Here is a 23,618-nt window from a genome sequence, read left to right on the forward strand (position 1 = left end):
CCAGGCAGTCCTGTGGGCGGGGCTGGTCACTGGACCTGTTCTCCTTCGAGTCATGAAGATGCCCCCCACCCCCCCAGCCAAAGCCGAGCTGCTTTCCCTCAGGCGTGCCCGGGAGCCAGGCAGCCTACCAACTACCAAGCTGCTACCCTTGTTCTGGACTCTCCCCATCCTTCTTTGGGAACTGATTTCAGAATCTGTTAAGATCCACATGCGACATTCAGGTCCACAGGTGACGATGTGTTTCACCCGGCGAGGGCATCTGCTTACGTCTTTCACGGATACCACTTCCTTCCCTTCCCAGGCCCTGGGCACCCCCTCTGCGGCCCTGCGTTGGCTTGTGCCACTTCCGGTTTGGTTCCTCTCACTCGGAGCCACACGCCCGGCTCTCTTCCTGTTGATTTGCAGGTACTCAGCCCCTCCCAGAAGCATTTCCAGATTGAGCGGAAGGGGCTCCCCCTTTCTCAGCACAGGGAGCTGGACTGACACTCTACACTGTAGACGGCCCAGGCTCCTAGACCACCCTCCCCCAGGCCCCCATCACCGCTGCTGCTGGCCTGTGCCCACTCCCACCCAGAGCAACCTCAGCCCCTCATGTGCACCCCTGTCTGGCTGCCAACTGGTGCTCTGTGGGGCTGGAGCCTGTGGCCGCTCGCTCATCTCAGCTCCTACAGGTTCCGGAGGGCAGGGGCAGGTCCATGCATTGGCTCAGCGCGGGCAGCAGCCAGGGCGCTCTGGCTGTCGCCTTCGAGTCACGGGCAGGACAGACCCGCACTTAGCTTTTGCCAGGTGATGCGCTTGGGCTCCTGGCCCTTGAGGCGTCCTTATTCTGCAGGGAGGCTCAGCCAACGGGGTGAAACTCTGCAGATTCTCATTATTTGCCGTCCTCATGTTTTGTTTTGTGCTGTTTTAATGTTATGAAAGTATAATTGATTGAGTTGTTCGTTTCAGGTGTACGGCAAAGTGATTCAGGTATACAGATACACATATCCACTCAGATTCTTTTCTCATAGAGGTTATCATAGAGGATTGAGTTAAGCTCCTGGGCTAGACAGTAGATCCTTGGCAGGTGTCTATTTTATACACGGCAGTGTGTTTATGTTAACTCGAAATCCTAATTTATGCCCCAGTCGTCATGTCCTGAGTCACTGCCTGTGTTGAACCACTGCTCCTGGGGAAATACGCAGTTAGGTTCCTACGAGCCTCTGGTCAACGAGTCAATACACAACCTTGTTTAATGTGTATGTCTTTTTTTTTTTTCTTCTTTTTTTGGCCACACCTGCAGCATGTGGAAATTCCCAGGCTGGGGCTGAAGAGGAGCCACAGCTGTGGGCCTACACCCCAGTCATAGCAACACAGGATTCCAGCCGCGTATGCAACCTACACCACAGCTCACAGCAACACCGGAGCCTTGACCCACTGAGCGAGGGCAGGAAAGGAACCCGCATCCTCATGGATACTAGTCAGGTTCATTACTGCTGAGTCACAATGAGAACTCCTTGATTTTCTTTTCATTTTTTTTTTTTTTTTTAATTTTTAGGGCTGCACCCACAGCATATGGAGGTTCCCAGGCTAGGGGTTGAATCAGAGCTGTAGCCACCAGCCTACGCGACAGCCACAGCAAGACGGGATCCGAGTCACGTCTTCAACCTACACCACAGCTCACGGCAACACCAGATCCTTAACGCACTGAGCAAGGCCGGGGATCGAACCTTCATCCTCATGGATACTACTGAGATTCGTTTTGGCTGAGCCATGACAGGAACTCCCAAGAGAACTTGTTTTATGTGTGTTTCTGTTCAAAGAAAACTTATTTGTATTATTGATTCATTAACATTGAACTCACAGCCAATAGCCTACAGCTCACACCAGAATGAAGTCCATCTAATCCATGTATTTTCTCCAGAAGGCATGTTGCTGCCTTCCTGCACTTGGAATCAGCGGAGAGCATGTCAGCAGCCACTTGGGGACCATGTGAAACAGCAAAACCCACCAACAAAAAAGCACAAAGTGGGAAGGGTGGAGCCAGACCAGGAGAAGGAGGCTTGTTTACAGTCTGAGCTGAAACAGGAACTGCCTCGTTCCCCTTCAGCCGGGAATGCTGATTTTCTGACACTTTGCACACAATCCAGAATGACTGCACGGGTGCCTCGAGTATGGATTTGGGGATGATAAATACATTTCAGTGAGTAGCCAACTTTGCAAATATGAGGACTGTGAGTAACGAGGATGGATTGTGTAACAGAGGACGAAGGAAGCCTCAGAGGATGGAGACAGTTCTCAGAGGCTGGCGATTGGAGTAAATGCTGGGGGATAAGTGAGACCCCCGGGGGGGGGCGGGCATCTGGGGCAGAGTGTGCATCGTGCACAAAGGTGCGAGATGAGATGGGCGGGAGTAATCACTTCTGTGGGATGAAGATGGAAAACCAGAGGGGACCTGTCAGGAAGCCCCCTGATGTCCTGGAAGCAAGGAGGGCAGAAAGGTTCCACTCCCACCCCTGCTCACGGGGCTGCGCAACAGCTGGGGTCCAACTTCCGTAACAGAGAAACCCCAAATCCTAGTGTTTGACCCCATACTTTTCTTGCACCTGTGGGCGACTGATGGGTGGCCTGCCACACAGTAACTTAAGGACCTTGGCGCCTTCAAAATTGTGTCTCCACCACCTTCCAGGGCCTCAGGGTCCTTGCAAGTGGGAGAAAGATGGAAGGTGGGGAATTGCAGGGAAGGTCTCCATAAGCTGCGCCTTCCACCCACATTCCACCATCACGTGGCCCTTCCCGGACGCCAGGGAGGCTGGGTAATGAGGTCGCTGGAGGAGGGGCATGAGTCTTTGGCGGACAGCTAGCTGGCTCTGCCCAGGCTCTCAGATCAGTCAAACCATAGGGCAGAATCCTAAAGAAGGCCGTGGGGAGTGGATTCTATGGAAATGGGACATCAAGGCGCTGCCTAGCGCAGAGAAGATGCTTAGTAAACACTCCATGAATAAATGAATACGTGCATTATGTCCCTCTCCCTAGGTCCTTTTAGTTAGCTGAGAGAGAGAGAGAGAGAGAGAGAGAGAGAGAGACAGATAGATGATATAGATATACTGCAACAGAATGAGGCTAAACGGAGGGGAGGGGGAAAGAAGGAGGTGGGGGGAGCCGGGGCCTGAGCGGGCGGCTGGGGAAGGGGAGGTTCTCATTTCCCTGCGGTCAGACCCAGCGTTTCCTCTGGCTGGAGAAGGAGCTGTGGCCCCAGGAGTGGAGAGCCAGCTGCTGGGAGAGAAGAGACCGGCTCAGGGCAAGTCGGGTCGGCACCACGGGCTAGTGTGTCAGTTTCAGGCCCGCTCAGTCCCGAAGCTACACAAACTTTCTCCAGGGCTCTGAAAACCCAGTGCCTGTGCTCAGGAACGGTGCCCACAGCCTGGAAGGAACCTGGGGGGATGGAACAGGAGGAGCACCCCCACATGTGGAGACTGACTTCTGGGATCAGGGCTCTCCTCGCATCACTTTTAATCCAGCCCTGCACCCAGTGGCTCCAGAATTCCACGTCTCCAATTTATTAATCAAACGCCGTCTGTGAGGCAAGGCCACCGGCCCCACTGGCATGTCTCCATTTGAATGGTTGCTGAATGATGAGCTGCACCTCAGTCACTCCCATCAATGCTGAATGAGAGATAAAAGCCACCACACTTTCTCTCCCCAGGACAGACTCACACTCAGCGCGGCAGTCACAAAGCCTCTGCAGGCTGACAGATGAGAGGAAATAAGCAGTCAGCACAAACACCAAGCCTTCCCTAAGTTATGGTGTCACAGCCGGGAGTGGGGGAGGGTGGCACTCCTCTGACCCTCCCTCCTGGTCAAGGGCATCACTGGAAAGGGCAGAGAAGGAGCCTGCTGGGTGGGGAGGGAGGATGCTAAGACCCTGGTCATCCGTGATCCCCAGAGTCTTGAGTCAGGAGTTCCGAGCACACCGCTGCAGTGGAATCTTCCTTTTGATGGCTCCAAACCAGCATGATCTCATTTACATTAAGTGTGTGTGTGTGTGTGTGTGTGTGTGTGTGTGTGTGTGTGTGTGTGTGTGTGTACGCACCCACTAAAGGGTAAGGTTTTAAGACTAATCCATGGGATGAATTTTTTCATTCGAGTAGAATGGTCTGCGAGGGACACCGATTGCACAGCAGGAAGATAAAAGTTTTGAGCTCTGAACCCCATTATTGTCCCTGCTCCCCACTCTCCTGCAAGGACTCCATCTCTGCTCATCTGACCCAGCCTCGCAGGGGCTGGTCTGGGAAGCGTGGAGAAGGGAGGGGAGGGCGACCATGCAGCCAGCTCGGGCATCGTGCATGCAACGGTGCTCTAGACACACAGGTTCGTGAATGAATGTGTGACCTGGTCACTGGCCTCTTCTCGTCACTCCTAGCGAATTTCCCAAGGGGAGAGCAGAGCCTTCTCCTCCTGCTGTCCCCTCCCCTCCCGCCCCCCAGCACGGGCATGCCTGGAACTTCTGCCCTTGTGTCAGGATGGTAGTGGGATGCACAGAGGTGGGGACCCCCAATTGCCTGCCCCAGGCTTCTCTGGCCTTAGCTGTCCTGGGGTGAAGGCCACCTGCCAACTGTGAGTCAGAAGAGGTCAACCTCAGCTCCTCCAAACATGAGGGTCTCCCATCCCCAAGTAACCTTCCCCATCTTTGGGATCCTTGTGCTGTGAACGGGTCAAGAGAGGTGTGTGACCCAGCTCATGGCTCAGGACCGCTGCTGGAGCGACTGGAGGAGGAGGAGAGGCAGATGTGCCTGCTGGAACCAGCCACAGAGCAGGCGCAACGTGGCACATCTCCAAGAGACAAAGTCCAAACATGCAGCAGGCAGGTGAGCAATGCAATCAGCTCAACGTGGTCTATTCTCCTCCTGGCAATGCTTTCCCCTTTAAGTTCCACACAATCAGGACTAGATGTATCCGGAGGTGACACTGTCACCTGGCACCTCTATCACGAGAGTACCCCATGCACAGGGCAGCCTGTGTGGGTGTCTGATACTCCTTAGGGACAGGCAGGCCCACACGGGGCCTGTAGCCAGAAGAGCCTGCAAGTGCAGGTGTCCAGGGCACAGAGACAGGCCGGAGACCCAGATGTGAGTGTGGGATTTGGAAGAACAGGAACAGGAGGGCTTCTGCCAGCACCTGCTGTTACCTCCTGCCTCAAAATCAATCATCACGTGCCATCTTCCCTCCTCTCCCTGGATTACCTCCTCAGCCTCGCCCTTCCTTCAGAACATCAGAAGAACTTTCTGCCCTTGAGCTCGCCTTGAGGGAAGGCGAGAGCCTCAAATAGCAAAGAGAGGCCAGGTGAGGGTGGGGTGATCAAAGGTGAAGACCTGTCTTTTCCAGCCCCTGCCCTCGGCGACCAGAATCACTCCTCTCCCAGTGCAGGGGGCGTGGGTGAGAGAGGAGGCTCGGGCCAGGAGCCATCCATGGAGTAGCTGGAAACATCTGCCGCGAGCAGGTGCACCTTGGGCTCTAGAGAGGGTGCAGCTCCCCCAGTGTGCGCCACCCCTGGGGCACCGGTTGGGGGGGAGGGGCAGAGATGCCATCTGGACACAGGCGCTCACCCCCGGGTCCTCTCAGGTAACTGTCAGGTCAGACAGGCTCCGTCTTCGGATAATACAGCTCAGGTGAAAGAGGCTTAGGTGGGTCTCCATGGCAACCGCCAATCAGGAGCTTGCCTGCCTCCAGGGTTGATCAGAGGAGCCTCCTGGGACACACACACACACACACACACACACACACACACACACACACACACACACATGGGGTGGATCCCTCTCTGGTCAGTGTTGTTTTCTCAGCACAACTTGAGAGACAGAGGGGAAAAAGCATGAGGTGGTGGCCGGCAGTGGCGATGGAGAAAGAGGAGGGAGGCGCTTAGAGGGCCTTTCCTTTACCTGTTCTCCTGTGGCCCCGAACCTTCGGCTCTTCCCAAGAACACCCAGACGCAATCTGCTCCAGACCGGGAGGCAGGAAGCAGGAGCCCCGCTGGACCTCCACTTCCGCAGAGGCCGACCTAGGAAAGCCAGGTAAGAGCATTGCCCCCCCCCCCAAAAGACAGTGGCCACCTCACCAGCACTCTGAGAGCAGACTCGGCCTTAGAAGTCAGAGCAGGGATTGGCTGAGCCTGAGCTGGGCCCGAGGCCTCAGGGCGATGGCAGATGGGACGGTCACCAGAGTGTCTGAGTCCAGGGCCTCGTGGCCCAGGGAGGCCCCGTCTGTCCTCATCTGTTCCACGAGAGGCAGCGGCCTCTGCAGCATCCTCGGGGCTGTGGCCTGGCCCTTGCTTTATAAAATTCCAGGAAGCCAAAGCATCTGCCCCCTCTGGAAGCAGCCAGCCTGTCCGGGAGCACCGACCGAGCCTTTCCCCTTCCGCTTTTACAGGTGTGGGGAGCAAGGGGCAAGGCAAGTCGAGAGTCTCTTTGTGTGTGTGTGTCTTTTTAGCCATCGGAAGTTCCCAGGCCAGGGGTCAAATCAGAGCCATAGCCACCGGCCTACGTCACAGCCACAGCAACACCAGATCCGAGCCACGTCTGCGACCTACACCACAGCTCACAGCAACGCCAGATCCTTAACCCACTGAGCAAGGCCAGGGATCGAACCCGCCTCCTCATGGATACTAGTCGTGTTCTTAACCCACTGAGCCACAATGGATTCTCTTGTTGATCTGAGAACGGTGACTTAAGAACTATGAAGTGTGAGACTCAGAATTAGGCTCGTGGGACACAACAGTGACCAGGACATGTGGGTGACATGGGTGATGGGTGGGCCTCAGTCTCTGTGGCCAGGAAGCCGCCTCTGAGTCCCCGTGATGTGCCCGGCGGAGCTGGCCTGGATGGTGCAGAGAGGCTGCTGCAGGGAGAGGACCAGATGCCCGTGGGACCAGATGCCCCTGTGACGGGGTCGGCTGGACCCGCACTTCCCTCCCTAGGTGCACCCTGCCTCATTCATTCATTCATTCATTCATTCAAGAAGCACCCATCTGTGTCGGCCGCATGCCAGCTGATTCATCAAATACAGCTCTTGCCCTCACGGAGCTCATAGCCACCCTGGGGAGGGAGAGAAACAACCCCGAAAGGGAGAAGCACGTTTGGTATAGATGCTGTGATGGGAGCCGTGCTGCCTCCGTGGGCAGCGAGGGGCAGGCGGCAGACAGGCGCTGACCCTTGGGTGGGCGGAGGCCCACAGGTCAGGCTGAGTCACACCTGGCTCCATGGATTACAGGTTATTTTTCTATGATGCCAAAGAGAAACAAGGTCAATTTGTAATCTGTGAAGTTGGTCTTGGCAAAAACAGGTCTGGGAGGATGGTAGCTCCGTTGGCAGGGGTGGGGGAGGTGGGGGGGAGGGACACGACCAACTCTGTGCACCAGCCTTGAGGCCTCTGCAGAGCCACTCCGTCTGCTCTGGGACAGCCCTGCAGAGGTGCTGCTCTGTGCTCATGGGTTCTGGGGACCACGCGGGGCAGCTCCCCAGCCCCGTCCCCCGCCCCCTGGCCTGCAGGTGCCCAGTTCGGCTGTGAGAGCCCAGCTTCAGAGGCAGAGCCTGGGCGGGGCTTCTTTGTACAGAGAAAACAGCTTCCCTGCAGGGACTGCACTGTCCTTCCCTGGATGGCAGGACACTGGTGGCCCCGGTACCCACCAGAGGCAGGTGAAGCTCTCACGCCTCATGTTGCGGGTCAGACAGAGACTGGCACATCCCCATCGTCCCCACTGCTGAGACAGCCCTGGTCCCCAGCACCGCTCACTGCCTGGAACCAGAGTCCTCCTGCCTCTGAGGGACGGGACTGGTTTCTCCAGCACAGCTAAGAGCCACAGCTGGCGGCGGTGTTGCCCAGGGAGCCATGGAGACTTCCTCAGGGATGTTCAAAAATAGGCTGAGGGGAAGGCTCGGGGTGGGGGGGGGGCACCACAGGGGAGAAAGGAAGGAGAAGGCAGAGCAGAAAAGGAAAGAAAGGGCAGGACGAGTGATGCCAAAGGGCGGCCACGGAGGGCAGGACGAGTGATGCCAAAGTGATGCCAGAAGGATTCCTGGCAGGTCACTGGGACCCGAGGCGCCACCCCCGGCTTCCCCTTCACCAGGGCCCAAGGGGAGGCCGGGAATGGGGCTGGGGTCAGGCTTGCACCAAACCAAGGGGTTCTCGACTTTTTGAGCCACAGACCCCTTTGCAAGTGTGTAAAGCCTGTGGACATGTTCTCAGCAAAATTTTTCCTTCTTTCTTTTTTTTCTTGTCTTTTTAGGGCCACATCCGCGGCATATGCAGGTTCCCAGGCTAGGGGTTGAATCAGAGCTGTAGCTCCCGGCCTACACCACAGCCACAGCAATGCCAGATCTGAGCCATGTCTGCAACCTACACCACAGCTCATGGAAATGCCGGATCTTTAACCCATGGATCGAGGCCAGGGATTGAACCTGCATTCTCATGGATACTAGTCAGATTCATTTCCACTGAGCCATGACGGGAACTCCAGCAAAATATTTCTAAATGTATACAATTAAGTCCATGGGATTTCAAAAGAACTGCTGTACTGAAACGCAGTTACTGGAAGTTCTCTTGTGGTGCAGCGGGTTAAGGATCCGGCATTGTCACTGCAGCAGTTCGGGTCCCTGTTGTGGTACATGTTCGATCACTGGCCTGGGAACTTCCACTTGCTTCAGGCTCGGTCAAAAAAAAAAATGTAGTTATCAAAATATTTTTTTAAACTAGAAATACAGTAATATATGTGCCTTTGTATCCACAAGCCAAATAATAAAACCTAGTGGCAAGGCTAATAATACCATGATTTCATAATAGTGATGAGCATAAATCAAGAGTAACCACTTTTGGAGTTCCCACTGTGGCTCAGTGGAAATGAATCTATTATCCATGAGGTTCGATCCCTGGTTCCCCTCAGTGGGTTAAGGATCCAGCGTTGCCGTGAGCTGTGGCATAGGTGGCAGATACAGCTCGGATCTGGCGTGGCTGTGGCTGTGGCATAGGCCGGCTGCTGCAGCTCCAATTGGACCCCTAGCCTGGGAACCTCCGTTGGCTACAGGTGCAGCCCATTTAGCTACGGCTGTCCACTGAGCACAGGCTTTAGGCCAGACCCTGTGCCTGGCATTGGGGTCTGGGTAGGATGATTTCCAGGACCTGGGCCCCCGCCCTGTCTGGGAGCGAGGTGGACACACAAGCAGTCGTGGTTTGCTGTGACTGGGCGGAGGCGGGGGAAGATGGAGCAACCGGAGAAGCCTGGTCAGGGAGGATCCAGGAATCTCCTAAAGGAAGCAGAGCATGAGCTGAAAGCTGAGCTAGGACGCATTCAGGAGTTGCAGAGACTGACAGTGTAATTAGGATGTGCAAAAGCCTGAAGCGAGAGAGAGCAGGGTGCATTATGGGAAGGGGGTGGGGAGGCTCTTGGGGCAGGATTGGGGGAGGGAGTTTGTTGAGAGACGAAGCTGAAGACGTAAACAGGAGCCACACGATGAAGGGCTCTGATGCCACTTACGGGGTCTGAGTCTAATCTTGAGGATAAGCGGGAACCATTGAAAGCCTTTCCATGTCCGGGGCTTAAATATAGGATGATGCGAAGCTCCTCATGGGCCCCAGGCCCCGTTACTATCAATGCCTCGCGCCGCATCGCAGCAGACGTCATCAACCCGATCCACAGTACAATTATTTTTTAGTAAAACAGTTGAAAGTTGGAGTTCCTTTGTGGTACAGCGGGTTAAGAATCCCTACTGCAGCAGCTTGGGTCCCTGCTGTGGCAACGGCTGGATCTCTGGCCTAGGAACCTCCACACGCCATGGCTGCAGCCAAAAAAAAAAAAAAAAAAAAAAAAGTTGAAAGGAGTTTTTTAACTCTGATTTGGAATTATTATTAAGTTATTCATTTTAGTTTTGCAGATTTCTATTTATATTTTGAAACTAATAACACTTTGGGGAGGAGGGGACAGACAGGCCCTTATGCAGCTCACAGACCCCATGCACTGTGTTATGGTATCTCATGAAAACAAAATAGTGACATGATCAGTTTTATGATTGAGAAAGATCACACTTCAGAAAATAGAGTGGAGGGAGGTCCCATCGTGGTGCATTAGAAACGAATCCGACTAGTAAACATGAGGTTGCTGGTTCGATCCCTGGCCTCACTCAGTGGGTTAAGGACCCAGCATTCCCGTGAGCTGTGGTGTAGGTCAACTCAGATTCCGTGTTGCTGTGGCTGAGATGTAGGCTGACGTCAACCCTTAGCCTGGGAACTTCCATATGCCTAGGGTAAGACCCTAAAAAGCAAAAAAAGAAAAAAAAGAAAAAGAAAAAAGAAAGAAAAGAAAGAAAAGAAAAAAAAATAGAATTCAAAATAGAGTGCAAATTGCTGTTTAGTGGCTGTAGGGTTTCAGCTTTGGAAGATGAAAAAGTTCTAGAGTTCTGTTGCACAACAATAAATGTATAGTTAACACTATTGTATTGTACGCTTAAAATGGTAAATCTTGTTTTATTTTTTACCACAATAAGAAGAAATTAAAATAGAGATTGGATGGGGAGGCCCAGCCCTAGGTTTCCAGTTAAGAGGCAGCAGCTGTAACACATCTGACAGATGGTCAAGGCTTGAACTAATGGAGGGAGAAAGATGGAACAGATTTGGGAAAACAAATAGGTATCGAATACAGGATGTGACAGGTGAGGCAAAGAGATGAGACATGGCTGATGCCTCACTTTAAGCAACCAAGCTGTGTCCCCACCCGGAAGCAGCAGCAGCCAGTGGAGAGGGGGATAGAGGTTGGGTTGAAGGTGCAAGGGGACCTGACAAGGGGAGGCATCCAGCAGGTGTCTGGGGCTGGGAGGACAACTGGGTTGTGGATGTTCATTTGGGAGCTATCAACACCCCGGTAGTAATTCCAGAAACATGTGAAAGGATGAGGGTTATGAAAATGAAGAGACAGCCTCTGACAAAGCCCAGCGAACAGTGACAATTCAAGGAAGGCCAGGAGAAAGGAACTCGCAGGAGTCCTGAGAAGGTGTCTCCAAGAGCCAACCAGGATCGAGGCAGACCGAGGCGTGTGATCTAATGGGAACAAGGCAGATGGCATCTCCACTGGAAAGAGGGGGTCAGAGGTGAAGATGGTTGGCATATGTGCTAACCAGTTGGTGGGGGTGTGGCAGGAAGTTGAGCTTGTTCAGAGAGTGAGTCTGGAAGGATATTTTAAGAGATCATTCAGAGTTCCCGTGGTGGCTCAGTGGTTAACGAATCCGACTAGGAACCATGAAGTTGTGGGTTCGATCCCTAGCCTTGCTCAGTGGGTTAAGGATCCTGTGATATCGTGAGCTATGGTGTAGGTCACAGATGCAGCTCGGACCTGGAAATTGCTGTGGCTCTGGCATAGGCCAGCGGCAATAGCTCCGATTCGACCCCGAACCTGGGAACCTCTATATGCCAAGGGTACGGCCCTAGAAAAGACAACAACAACAACAAAAATCGTTCAAGAGCATCACCTCCCTCTGCCTCATGCCTCACTGACCTCTTCCTCGTTCAACCATCTTCCAGGCTGGCAGAGCTCAAGGGTTGGGTGCCCAGCGTTCAGGTGCAGGTGGTAACGGAGGCGTGATGAAGGGGTGGAGGGAAGTCGACCAGAAGAGTCTTCCTGGGGATGAGGCTCAGGCCCATTTGGCAGCACCACAGGGTGAGGGGTGGGAGCCATTCTGGCAGGGGGATCCCACGTGTCCCCTGGCTCTACAACTCTCATCCTCAGGTAAGAATTTCAGAACAGTTATAATGTTACTCCTCTAAAGAGCACCCTAGGGGGAGTTCCCGTCGTGGCGCAGTGGTTAACGAATCCGACTAGGAACCATGAGGTTGCAGGTTCGGTCCCTGGCCTTGCTCAGTGGGTTAACGATCCGGCGTTGCCGTGAGCTGTGGTGTAGGTTGCAGACGCGGCTCGGATCCCGCGTTGCTGTGGCTCTGGCGTAGGCCGGTGGCTACAGCTCCGATTCAACTCCTAGCCTGGGAACCTCCATATGCCGCGGGAGCGGCCCAAGAAATAGCAACAACAACAAAAAGACAAAAGACAAAAAAAAAAAAAAAAAAAAAAAGACAAGAGCACCCTAGGGATAGAACAGAGACTCAATTGTGTTTCCAGTGCACACTCAGACCTCACCGTGTTGACCCCATAGCTAAGTCATAGGGGCTGCCCAAGGTCCCCATCGGGTCTTCACGGTCTCTTGGTGGGAGAGCTAAGTGACCGAGAGAGTATGGAGCCATGGAGGCCAGAAGAGAGACTGTCTTTTCCATGGCTCTGACAGTCAATCAGTCATTCAGCAAACCTGCACTGAGCAGGGTCCTGTGGGAATGCGATGATGAGTTAGGATCCCTGCTGTCACACCTGATCCTTTTACACAGGTCTCACCTTGAACCTTGGCAGGGTCCTCCACCTGGGATGCCACGTGTCTGAAACCTGCTTTCACCGTTCAGCCTTCTTGCACCCACAAAGTCTTCTAGGACCTGTCATCATCTAGAGTCACTCCTTCCTCTCCCCCACTTGTTTTTACTCATAAAGACTTGTATCTGCTGGAGAGTGAGGGCCAGACATGCTTTCACCTTTGTGTTCTTCCACAGATGTAGACACTATGCTTGATTAGTGCTTCTGATGGATGAGTGATGGATAAATGAGTGAATGAGTGATGGGTAAGTTGTATTATTCATAGGGCAGTATCATCCCTGTGCAATCCTAAGCTTCCTTCAGCAACAAGTTGGGGATATCTAGAAACTTTGGGTATTTTCCCGCTGGGTTGACACAGGATGGAGGCATCTGTTCTGAATGTGTGTGTTTCCACTTCAATTAGAGGGAAGATTATGCTCAGCCATAATCGTTTTAAGATTATTTTAACAGTATTGTTAAAAGGTAAACAGGCATATTAAAAACTTTTTTCGTCTTCACTGAAAAGAAGACTGTCTTTTTAAAATACTAATTCCAAGGACAACATAAAAATCTGCTCTGTGATTATTCTGGCTTATGAAGGTATGTTTCTTCTTATTCTGCAGTATTCCCATGACTGTCCTTTGAAGCACATTTTTGGAATTTTATAATAAAATCACTTTTATTTTTTTAAAAAAACTTTTTACATTTATTTGAGCAAAAAAATCTGTTCAAATTGGGCAGCATCCAGTCTAGCAGATAACAAGGAGCTCGGAGGAGCTGTACAGAATGAAAGCCTTTTGTGGCCAGAAGGGAGCGGGCACAAGAACATGACACTAGGCAAAAAAAAAAATCGGGTTGCTTATTGCAAAGTTACTTTCTTTTAGGGAATGACAGGGATCTGCCAGGCAGGTTACCTAACTGGTGCTGATCAGGTGATTCCTGATTGATTTGTTCAAAATAACATTCCTGGGAGAGCCAAAAGTGTAATGAAGCCTTGGTTTGGGGATTCGGGACTTAGCACAAGTGACTCCATTTTGGGCTCTGCTGTCTTGTTTCTGTTTTTGTTTGGAGTTAGCCAGGATTCAGGAGGCGGCTTCTCTGGCTCAATCATCTGGATGCTTTGGGGACTGTTATAACCACGTGAATATCTTCCTCTTCTGTGGTGTTTGAAGCTGCCTAAGTTTATTCACAACTGCTTCTCACGACAGCCCTACCCTGTCTTTCGGATTTAGAAATGTTTGCTCAGAGAGGTTAAGCGACTTCCTCGAGGCCACCCAACTGTGAGGAGGGAGAAAGTCATCTTGCTCGGGGCTCAGGCAGGGCCTGGGGCGCCATGTCCCTCACCCCGTGGCTCCGGTGGCACGCGGCCCCACCTCGGCTGTCATCGCGGAGTCCTGCCGAGATGGTGCTGGAGACGCTCATGGTGGAGCTGGCAGGGCAGATGCGAGAGGCCGAGAGGCAGCAGTGGGAGCGCAGCAAGGCGGTCCGGAAGATCTGCACCGGGGTGGACTACAGCTGGCTGGCCAGCGCGCCCCGGCCCGCCTACGACCTCAGCCCTGGGGAGAGGCTGCAACTGGAGGACGTCTGCGCCAAGATCCACCCATCCTACTGTGGGCCCGCCATCCTCAGGTAACTCCTGGCGCTGGGGCTGGCACTGCCCGATCCAGGGTCGGGGGCTCCATGCCAGGGGCCTGGGGCTACAGGCACTGGAGGCCAGGGCCTGCAGGAACCAGCTCTCTGTTAGAAGGAGCAAGGCAGGAGGAAGAATCTGGCAGAGGCCGTGGAATGCCAGGTGGGTGGGCGGGCGGGGCTCGGGGGCAGGAGGGGGCGGGGCAGCCCTGGAGGCAGGTGAGTTTGGGTGGGCGAGAAGCGCAGGCCTCTTCGCCTGCCCGGACTGCTATCTTCCCGGATTGTAACATGGCTGGTTCCCTCTACTTCACCAGTTCATCTCCCATGTTACCTTCTGGGAGAGGTTTTTCCACATACTCTCTCTAAACTGGGTTTCTCAATGATCCTGTTTCATACTAGCTTGCCTCAGAAGTGTGTGTGTGTGTGTGTGTGTGTGTGTGTACATGTGAGAAGGGTCCAGAGCCCCAGGCCGCAACCATGTTCCTGAACATCAGGGTAAAGCTGTGACCCACGTGGTCCAGTCTCGCTTGGATTCCTGTTGAAGTCAAGCAAGCCGAGTCCAATGGCTAAAAGGCATTTCAAAAGTAACTCGTTCTTTATCTGCATTTCTCAGACCCTAGTAAAGGAATACGGATCCACAGTAAAACCTCTTCAAGTCCTCCGCAGTCTCCCCAAATCTCCCCCCAGCTGCAGCAATTGTATGCCTTTTTCTTTGAAATTCCCCTTAAAAATGTCTCCCTTTTCAGTCCTATTCATGCTCCCTTGGGTTTTGTGGTCTCATACCACCCCCCTTCTTCCTCCAGGCTGAGAAGCTCCCCCCCCCCATTTTGCTTATTCTGCACCATGGAAGGCCCCCAAATCTTAGGATTCCAGAGGCATCCTGGGGACAGGGGAGGGGGTGGGGCGAGTCATGGGAGGGGCTGATGAGAGCATCCAATCTGGTGAACCAAACCTCATACATAAGAGGGGGTTGAAGCCGCTCCTAAGATCAGCAGCCAGTCCCATTTCCTGTCACACTGCTTAAAAGGTTTGAGAAATCCTGAGAAATCCTGACTGCGTGCGGGAGGGGGAACCCAGGCATCACTAAACTGGCTAGCTGGCGTTCGTTCTGGAGCTTTAAGCCGGAGGCAGTGTTAGGCAGAGGAAACCGCTTGCGGAAACACGGCAAGGATCCGGGAGAACCGGGGGCGCCGGAGGACCACGCGTGATTCTTCCCGGCGGCCGAGTAGACAGGGCAAGGAGCAGGGAGCCTGGAGTGCGTGGCCAAACAGCTCGCCCTCACCCAGGAGGTGGCGGGAGCTATGGAAGGAATGTTCGGGGCAGTGGCATCATCGGGTGTACATTTCAGAGCAATCACGCAGGCCAGGGAGGGCAGGGGGGTGGGAGAGCGTCAGTCAGAAAAGAAGGCCTTGGAGAGGTGGGCTCCCCTCACCCCTGCTCCCTGGATGGATAACGCGAGGTGAGTGGCAGGATCGTTCCCTATGCCAGCGCATTAAACCGCCCAAAAAGGCAGCTATGACCCCAGTGTACAGACGAGCAAGCTGAGTCTCATGGAGGCCAGAAGTGGCAGAGCTGGGATTTGAATCCCGGAGGAGCTGGAGCACTAGGGAGGTGGTGGGCGGGGCGGGGGCCCTGATTCCCCTCAGAAGAGGGGAAGGGGAGGAAATGCGAATTGCCACGGGGCTGTCCCAGGACGCCCCTGGGGTTGGACATGGCCACGTGCCAAGGCCAGGCGCCGGGCCGCCGCACCCCCTCACTCTTCACCCCCCGGCCCCCGCGCTCCGCACCCAGGTTCCGGCAGCTGATGGCGGAGCGGGAGCCGGAGGTGCAGGAGGTGTCGCGGCTCTTCCGCTCGGTGCTGCAGGAAGTCCTGGAGAGGATGAAGCAGGAGGAGGCGGCGCACAAGCTGACGCGCCAGTGGAGCCTGCGGCCCCGCGGCGGCCTGGCCCCCTTCAAGGGCCGCGCGCGCATCGCCCCGTTCGCCAGTGACATCCGCACCATCTCCGAGGACGTGGAGCGCGACGCGCCGCCGCCGTCCCGGACCTGGAGCATGCCCGAGTTCCGGGCGCGAAAAGAGGACTGACCCGGCCTTCAGCTGCCCTGGAGCAGAGGCGGCTACGGAGGGGCATGATAGGACCGCCCGGGTCCTGGAACCTCCCTACCCGCCTGCCCCAGACACGCGGGCCAAGGAGACCCCACGGCCCACCCCATATACGCCTGTAGGACGGAGCAACCCTTCCTGCCCACCCTCTCCCACTGGCCACTCGGCCTAAAGTAAGGGCTCACTGCTCCCCCGAACAAGTCCTTCCCCGACCCGCAGAGATGAGGGTCTTGGCAGACAAACCAGTCCCCTCTCCATCTTCTACTTCTGTCTGGAACGGGAAGAGTTGCCCTGCCTTTTGCCAAGTCATGAGTTCTCACCCCAACTTGGGGATGTCCTATTCACCTCCTCTCCCTGGGTAATGACAAGGGACCTGTTGGCTGGCGTCCATTCTCTGCTGGTGACTGGGGAGGGCTCACCGCTGCAGGTGTGTCACAGCCTTGTAGATGGGCAGAGCTGGAAGGGGCCCTCCCTACAGGCTTTCCTGTCCTTCCACTCCTAACACGGTTCGATCCTGATGATGGGCATGTGCTTCACCCAGTGTGTGGGTCAGCGACGGCAAATCTGAAAGACGGAAGATCTCCCCACACACTCTGGGCTGAAGTCTGGCCTGGAGGGATGGGTGGGCAAAGCGTCTGCCCCCAACTATCAGAGCATGCTCAGAAAATGCAAGTTGGTCTTAATATTAGTCTAAACAAAATGCCAGGAGAAAATGAGGGGAAATCTATGTGTTTCCTGATCAAACATAGTGGTAAAAAAATTTTTTTGGCCACACACATGGCATGTGGACGTTTGGTGCCAGGGATCAAAACCGAGCCACAGCAGTGACCCAAGCCACAGCAGTAACCCAAGCCACAGCAGTGACGATGCTGGATCCTAACCCACTGCACCACCAGGGAACTCCAAAAATTTTCTTTGAATGATCTGGCTTTGAATTATTTTTTATTTTTTATGTTTTTTTTTTTGTCTTTTTGCCATTTCTTGGGCTGCTCCCGTGGCGTATGGAGGTTCCCAGGCTAGGGGTCAAATCGGAGCTATAGCCGCTAGCCTACGCCAGAGCCACAGCAACGCAGGATCCAAACTGTGTCTGCAACCTACACCACAGCTCAGGGCAAAGCCGGATCCTTAACCCACTGAGCGAGGCCAGGGATTGAACCCGCAGCCTCATGGTTCCTAGTTGGATTTGTTAACCACTGAGCCACGATGGGAACTCCAGGCTTTGGATTATTTTCACTCAGATCTGGACATAGAATCATAGGATGTGGAAGACCTCTCATCCAACAGTATCAGGAACAGTTAATTGGCTCATTAACATAAGTGGTGAAAGTTGAGAATCACCTAAGTAAAAACACACACCGTAAACATCATACATATTCTAAGATATAAAAAGATCATGCAATTGCCAAACTTTTAAAGCAGGTCCAAGTAGTGTTCACTTTTTTTGTTACACGTTTGGGTTGTCTGATGGGAGTTCTGCACTTAAGTTTTATTCCCTTGTGTGTGCTTTAATCGTAACAATAAGAACAGGTATAAACAAGTTTTGGAATGAACACAAGGACGCTTGGTCAGCAGACAACTCAGTTTTGCGAGCAAATGTGGTGGGAGAGCTAGATAAAGTTTCCTAGCTGTGAGCTTTCTGGGCGCCCTGGATGTGATCAGCATATTTTCCCAAGGGAAGGAAGTGTCAGGCTCAACCTGCGGGGAGGGGGCTTCCGAAGAGGCCAGTTAAGAAAACACCTGCTGTTTTTCCTCATTCCCACCACCCTGCATGTACCTATTCTCCCCAAAGAAAAGGAAGACATGAGGCTTTCGTCATTCCTTCTATCTACTTACTTACTATTATTATTATTATTATTGCTTTTTAGAGTCGCACCTGTGGCATATGGACGTTCCCAGTCTAGAGGTCAAATTGGAGCTGTAGAGGCTGGTCTACAGCACAGCCACAGCAACACAGGATCTGAACCGTGTCTGTGACCCACATCACAGCTCATGGCAACACTAGCTCCCTGACCCACTGAGCAAGGCCACGGATCGAACCCACATCCTCCTGGGTACTAGCTGGGTTCGTTTCCGCTGAGCCACGATGGGAGCTCCTCATCGTGTTCTTTTACATTGAAGTAACTTGCCTCCCACGAAACCTTTCCTGCCCGCCTCATCCAGGACAGACAGACCCCACCAGCATGAGACCCCTGTCTTCCCACTGCAGGAATCCCAGCTGCTGGTATTCAAACTGGGGGAAGTTGCTCCTCTGGACTCAAGTTGTTAAAAGAGAGGAATGAAGTCTGCCTCAATTTCTAGCTTTAAAACTCCAACAACAACAAATGAAAGAACAAAACAGTCTGAGAGCCTGCTTGTGAGTGTGATAGAGGCTGGTGGCAGTTAGAGGCAGGGGGTTGAGCGCCCTCCAGACTGAACAGTCTTTTCACACCGGCCACTAGGGGGAGCCAGTGGGTGAATAAATTTTATTTTTATTTCACTTTGTGGTTTATTTTTTTCACCTGTTGAGCCTTATGAACAATTTCAGACACACAGAAAAGTATAGGAAAAACTGTAAGGCGCCTCCATATGCCTATTACCAAGGTTTAATCATTACTAACATGTTGCCATATTTGCTCTTCTATTTTTTGGTGAAGTATTTTTCAAATAAATCTAAGACATCATGACATTTGACCCCTGAATACTTCAGAATGCACTGCAAAAGAATAAGGAAAATGTCCTGTGTAACTACAATTCTATCACTCCCAACAAAATTAACAGTAATTCCTTAGTATCATGTAATACCCAAGCCATTCAAATTTCCCTGCCTATTCCCAACAAATCATCTTTGCAGCTTATTCCTCTGAATAAGGATCTAATCAAACCCTGCATGTTGAAAAGGAAGTTGTAGTTGGTTTTGATCACGTGATGTTTATCTAATTCCACAATCAAGTGTGGGTTAAGAAGAAAATGCTTATGAAACATAAGTGTTAGGAAGCCGTAAATTAATGACTGCACATAAACGATAACAATTATGCAAATTATCCTAAGCATCCTCTTTACTCAGACCCTCATTATTTTCATTTGATTAAAGTTCTTCCATAGCAACCAAGATTCTCTAATACCCTGAAAAGTAACATCAAAAATCGATAGTGAGGGAGTTCCCTTCATAGCTCAGTGGTTAACGAAACCGACTAGAATCCATGAGGATGCGGGTCTGATCCCTGGCCTCCCTCAGTGGGTTAAGGATCCAGCATCGCCGTGAGCTGTGGTGTAGGTTGCAGACTCAGCTTGGACCCTGCATTGCTGTGGCTGTGGCATAGGCCAGCAACTGCAGCTCCAACTTTTTTTTTTTTTTTTAAGGGCTGGCATATGGAGGCTCCCAGGCTAGGAGCTGAATCAGAGCTGTAGCCGCCAGCCTATGCCAAAGCCATGGCAACCCCATGATCTGAGCTGCATCTGAAACCTACACCACAGCTCATGGCAATGCTGGATCCTTAACCCACTGAGCAGGGGCAGGGATCAAATGTGCGTCCTCATGGATACTAGTCAGGTTCGTTTCTGCTGAGCCACCACAGGAACTCCTGCAGCTCTGATTTGACCTGTAGCCTGGGAACTTCCATATGCCGTGGGTGTGGCCCTAAAAAAAAAAAAAAAAGGCAAAAAATATCAATAGTGACGCTTTATCTAATTTGGTTTTTCATTTGGTGAAAATACTCTCCACATATATGTGTCTTAGTTTTTGAGACTTGTGTGCAAACAGTAACTGAAAACCTTCTCCTCCTTTCCTGCCATTTAGAAACAAAAGACTAAAATTTATCAAAATAACACAAGGGAAATCTCAAGAATTCTAATAGTAGGTAATGAGAAAAATTTGTCTATTTTTGATGACATTCAACACGTAGTGAAATTTCAGTCTATCTTAATATTCATGTAGCTCCCCAACGAAAACACAATATGTTATTTGAAAATTCATTCAACAATAAATCATTATTAGACAGTTATTTTAAATCAATTTAACACCTTGTGTTATTTGCTTAACAGGGAAATTGGCGTGTTTCTTTATGAATATTATTACATACTGGATTAAGTCAGAATTATCATATTTGGTAAGATGCTAATCTAAAAATAAAAAACATGGACTAAAAACCAAGACTTTATCATAATCAAAGCAAAAATAGAAAAATGATTTTTTAAAGTTTCTAAAAATGTCCAAGAGTTTTTGCATTACAGAGAAAGGCATTCACAAGCTAACAGAAGTTGGAGTGTTTCCTAGCACTTTTGACTGTATCGCATTCCAGTTACAATTCCCTTGCTGGAACAAATGCAACATTCCCAAGGCCCTGCAGTCAAACTTGGAAGTTCTCCAGCCTGGTCTCTCCTCCAGCTGACATTTGGTGTGGGGAGAATTCCATTGCAGGAACAAGCCAGCCCTCTGCTGAGGCTAACAGCTTACTTAGATCGACTTCTGGCCCCAGCTTGAGGCTGTCTGTGGGCCTCTGCGAGGCTATCTCTAAGGCTTCAGGGCAGAGCAGATTGAGGTTCGCCTCTCAGTAGAGAAGAAATCAAAGCAGTAGCAAAGGAGCTGCTCCAAAGTGCGGCTCCAGAGCCGAGAGAAATGTATCTTTTATCCACGTCAGCCAGTCCGGCAATACTGCTATGGCAGAGATGGCTTTGTCATCAAGGGAATTCCCTCATTAACGTTGGAATGGTCCTTCAGGGTTTATCCACACGATCTCATTTGACGGGGACCTTGGAGGGGAATGCGTTATGTTTTGTGTCAGGTTACAAGCAAGTGGAAGCAGCGTTCCTTCCACACGCTGTGCAGCTTTTCAGTGTCACAGGTCCTACGTGCCCTCAGAAAGCTCGAAAAATCCTCACCACCGTCCGTAGCACCCGTGATGGAAATGTACGTGGATTTCTGTCCACGCCTCCTCCCCGCCAGTCCACGGGCTCCAGCAGTTTGCGAAATCCTTAAGTGCAGAAACCAGGTCTTTCCTCTCTGGGGCTCCGCCTTCTGGGCACAGAGTAGGTGCTTTACAAATGGATGGAGTGCATGGATGCCAACTTGAAGCTTATGCGGGACAGGAGCCGGGTGAAACTGTGAATGAGAACTGAGGCATTTATGATGCATCACTATCATTCAATGGATTGTTCTTTGAGGTCAGGGTCCACCTCTGACTTGAGTTTGTATCTTCCAAGACATACTAGGCAGACAGTAAGTGGTCAGTATGCTTCATAGGAATTCATTCATTCATTCATTCGTCAACTGTTTACTGCACACCTCCATGTGTAGTTATCATAAAGGTGATGGGACAAGAGTGGGGTGACCTGTGTGTATTCCAAAGGAATTAAGACAAAACTGAGCTCTTGACTCTTCGCTGAATGACTCTAGAAGGCTTCCTGGGGCAGGTGGGATTTCCCAAGGGCACTCCTGGTCAAAATGATCCGAGTGAGTGGTCTTGAAATGAATCCAGAATGACTAAAGATGGCCTTCTGGATGCACGGGCTTCCACATCCAAGGATTCAAACCACTGGGGATTCCAGAAAGTTCCCAAAAGCAAAACTTGAATTTGCCACACACTGACAACTATTTATACCGCATTCACATTGTGTTTAGAACTATTTACATAGCACTTACACTGAAATAATCTGGAGATGATTTAAGTGTGTGGATTGTATGCAAATACTATGCCATTTTGTATAAGAGACTTGAGCATCCACAGATTTCGGCATCTGTGGGGTCCTGGAACCAATCCCAGGGGATACTGGGGGACGACTTGATCTCTCATTCTGCCAGTGCCCTTCCTTGCTCGATGTGGGCCTTAAGAGAGACACGTCTACTTAACATTTTGACCTTCCTAGAAAGATTCTTTGCGGAGAGAGAGGTGGACCGACTCTAGAAATACTGTCCTTTCCCTGTGCGCAGGCCCAGATCAACTCTGATCAAGTCAACCAGAGGAAGGCTTACATTCGTTCTTTCTGGGAGTCAGAAGGTGACACGGAAACCAATGACCAGAACATTCCCCTAAGAGAAGCCCCTCAGAGAGGGGGCTGACGTGAGCCCAGTGTAGCACCCCAAGCTCCATTTACCAATCACAGAGAAGGGCCTTGTGGCAGGGCCTGGCTAGCTGGCCACCAAATCTGCTTCTTCCCCCTCGGATGACCACTAGATGGCAGTCCAGCTTCCCCTGCCTTGGGAATGGCCACGTGGGTGAGTTTGGCTACTGGAATGTGAGCAGATGGGGAAAGCTCTGCTTCCAGTGTAGACCACAGTAACCTCCCCACAGCGATTCTCTATCCTCTTTCCCCATCTACTGACTGGACAGAGAGGACTCTGAGGCCCCCGAAGAGAGCAGAGCCACAAGATGAAAGAAGCTGGGGTCCCTGAATGACCACGTGAAAGGCTACATTGGACTTTATGTGAATTACAAATACGTGTCCATTTGTTAAACCTCTGAGACTTGGGGGTTATCTTTGTGGTGTTAGTGTTACCGGATCTGTCACCAACACACACCCTGATGGTGCCTGCTTCAGATGCATGCCACCCTTGGACCCGTTACCAAGTTACCAGTTACCACTGCTTGGACCAGTTAACACTGTTGTGGATCACGAGCCCACCCAAGGGCCTGGGTCACAGATTACAGCCCTCCAAGGACCACATGAAATGAAGATGCTGTTGATTTGGGGAAAACACTAAGATGTGCCTGCAAAAAAAAAACCCCATCTTCCCAAGTTTACTCTAGCTTTGAAAGACAGCAACCTAAAATCTCAAAACTCTCAGATTTATCCTTTGAAAACTTCAATAGCTTAATATTAAAACAGTTTTCCCATTACTGACCCCTGTAATATCATTTCAGTTCTTTCAAAGAACTTAATATTACCTTCAATACCAGTAATACTCTCAAGTAATTCAGAGAGTCCCCCCTCCCACTTTATTCTTTTTTTCTTTTTCTTTTTTCTGTCTAGGGCTGCATCCTGGAGGTTCCCAGGCTAGAGGTCGAATGGGAGCTGTAGCTGCCAGCCTAGGCCACAGCCACAGCAATGCCAGATCCGAGCCTCATCTGAGACCTACACCACAGCTCACGGCAATGCCAGATCCTTAACCCACTGAGCAAGGGCAGGGATCGAACCTGCAACCTCATGGTTCCTGGTTGGATTCGTTAATCACTGAGTCATGAAAGGAACTCCCCACTTTATTCTTGATTCGAGGGCCACATATAAGGCTCTAGCTGAAGATCTCACAGCTGAGAAAGCTAGAAAGTTCCTTCAATTAGCTAAACTTGTGTTGCCATTTCAATCTTCTGCACTACAGTATACACAGGAAAAAAATCAAACAATAACCACCACTCTGTCTGAAGCATGAAGACAGCTCCCTTTTATCTGCTTTCCGAGGAACTTTTCACTGTGGTTGTTTTTCTCTCTGCCACTCCTCTCTCACTCTCACTTTTCCTTTTTTGGCCACACCCGAGGCATATGGAGTTCAGGCCAGGGATCAGA

The 23,618-nt window shown here is 51.6% G+C and overlaps 2 protein-coding genes and 1 long non-coding RNA gene across 4 annotated transcripts in view; 1 reads left to right on the forward strand and 2 right to left on the reverse strand.

The window, feature by feature from the left end:
* Nucleotides 1–1,500: 1,500 nt before the first annotated feature.
* LOC146400221 (uncharacterized) lies at nt 1,501–6,052 on the reverse strand. The gene is made up of 2 exons (XR_014816619.1): nt 5,919–6,052; nt 1,501–1,792 (listed from the first exon to the last, which is right to left on the reverse strand). It is a non-coding gene; the product is annotated as an uncharacterized LOC146400221 (long non-coding RNA).
* On the forward strand, nt 5,780–18,618 carry RD3 (RD3 regulator of GUCY2D). 2 transcript variants are annotated; one of them, XM_021063864.2, is made up of 3 exons: nt 5,780–6,050; nt 13,645–14,041; nt 15,833–18,618. In XM_021063864.2, exons 2-3 carry the CDS (start codon nt 13,746–13,748, stop codon nt 16,122–16,124), a joined length of 588 nt encoding a protein of 195 aa, XP_020919523.2. In that variant the 5' UTR covers nt 5,780–6,050; nt 13,645–13,745; the 3' UTR covers nt 16,125–18,618. The 2 variants fall into 2 exon arrangements, with proteins under 2 accessions (XP_020919523.2, XP_084834290.1); XM_084978164.1 differs by lacking the exons at nt 5,780–6,050; nt 13,645–14,041 and adding an exon at nt 15,092–15,500.
* The window catches only part of LOC100739139 (uncharacterized), a 46,621-nt gene continuing 41,605 nt past the window's right edge, over nt 18,603–23,618 (reverse strand). Inside the window, exon 7 of the mRNA XM_084978167.1 lies at nt 18,603–21,652. The gene's annotated coding sequence lies outside the window, so the exon portion shown is untranslated. The remainder of the gene's footprint in view (nt 21,653–23,618) is intronic.

Source organism: Sus scrofa, chromosome 9, assembly GCF_054392235.1.
Source record: "Sus scrofa isolate SSC_HxYL_T2T_F1_AM1 chromosome 9, Sscrofa_HxYL_maternal_Yorkshire_Landrace_v2.0, whole genome shotgun sequence".
NCBI classification, from domain to species: Eukaryota; Metazoa; Chordata; class Mammalia; order Artiodactyla; family Suidae; genus Sus; species Sus scrofa.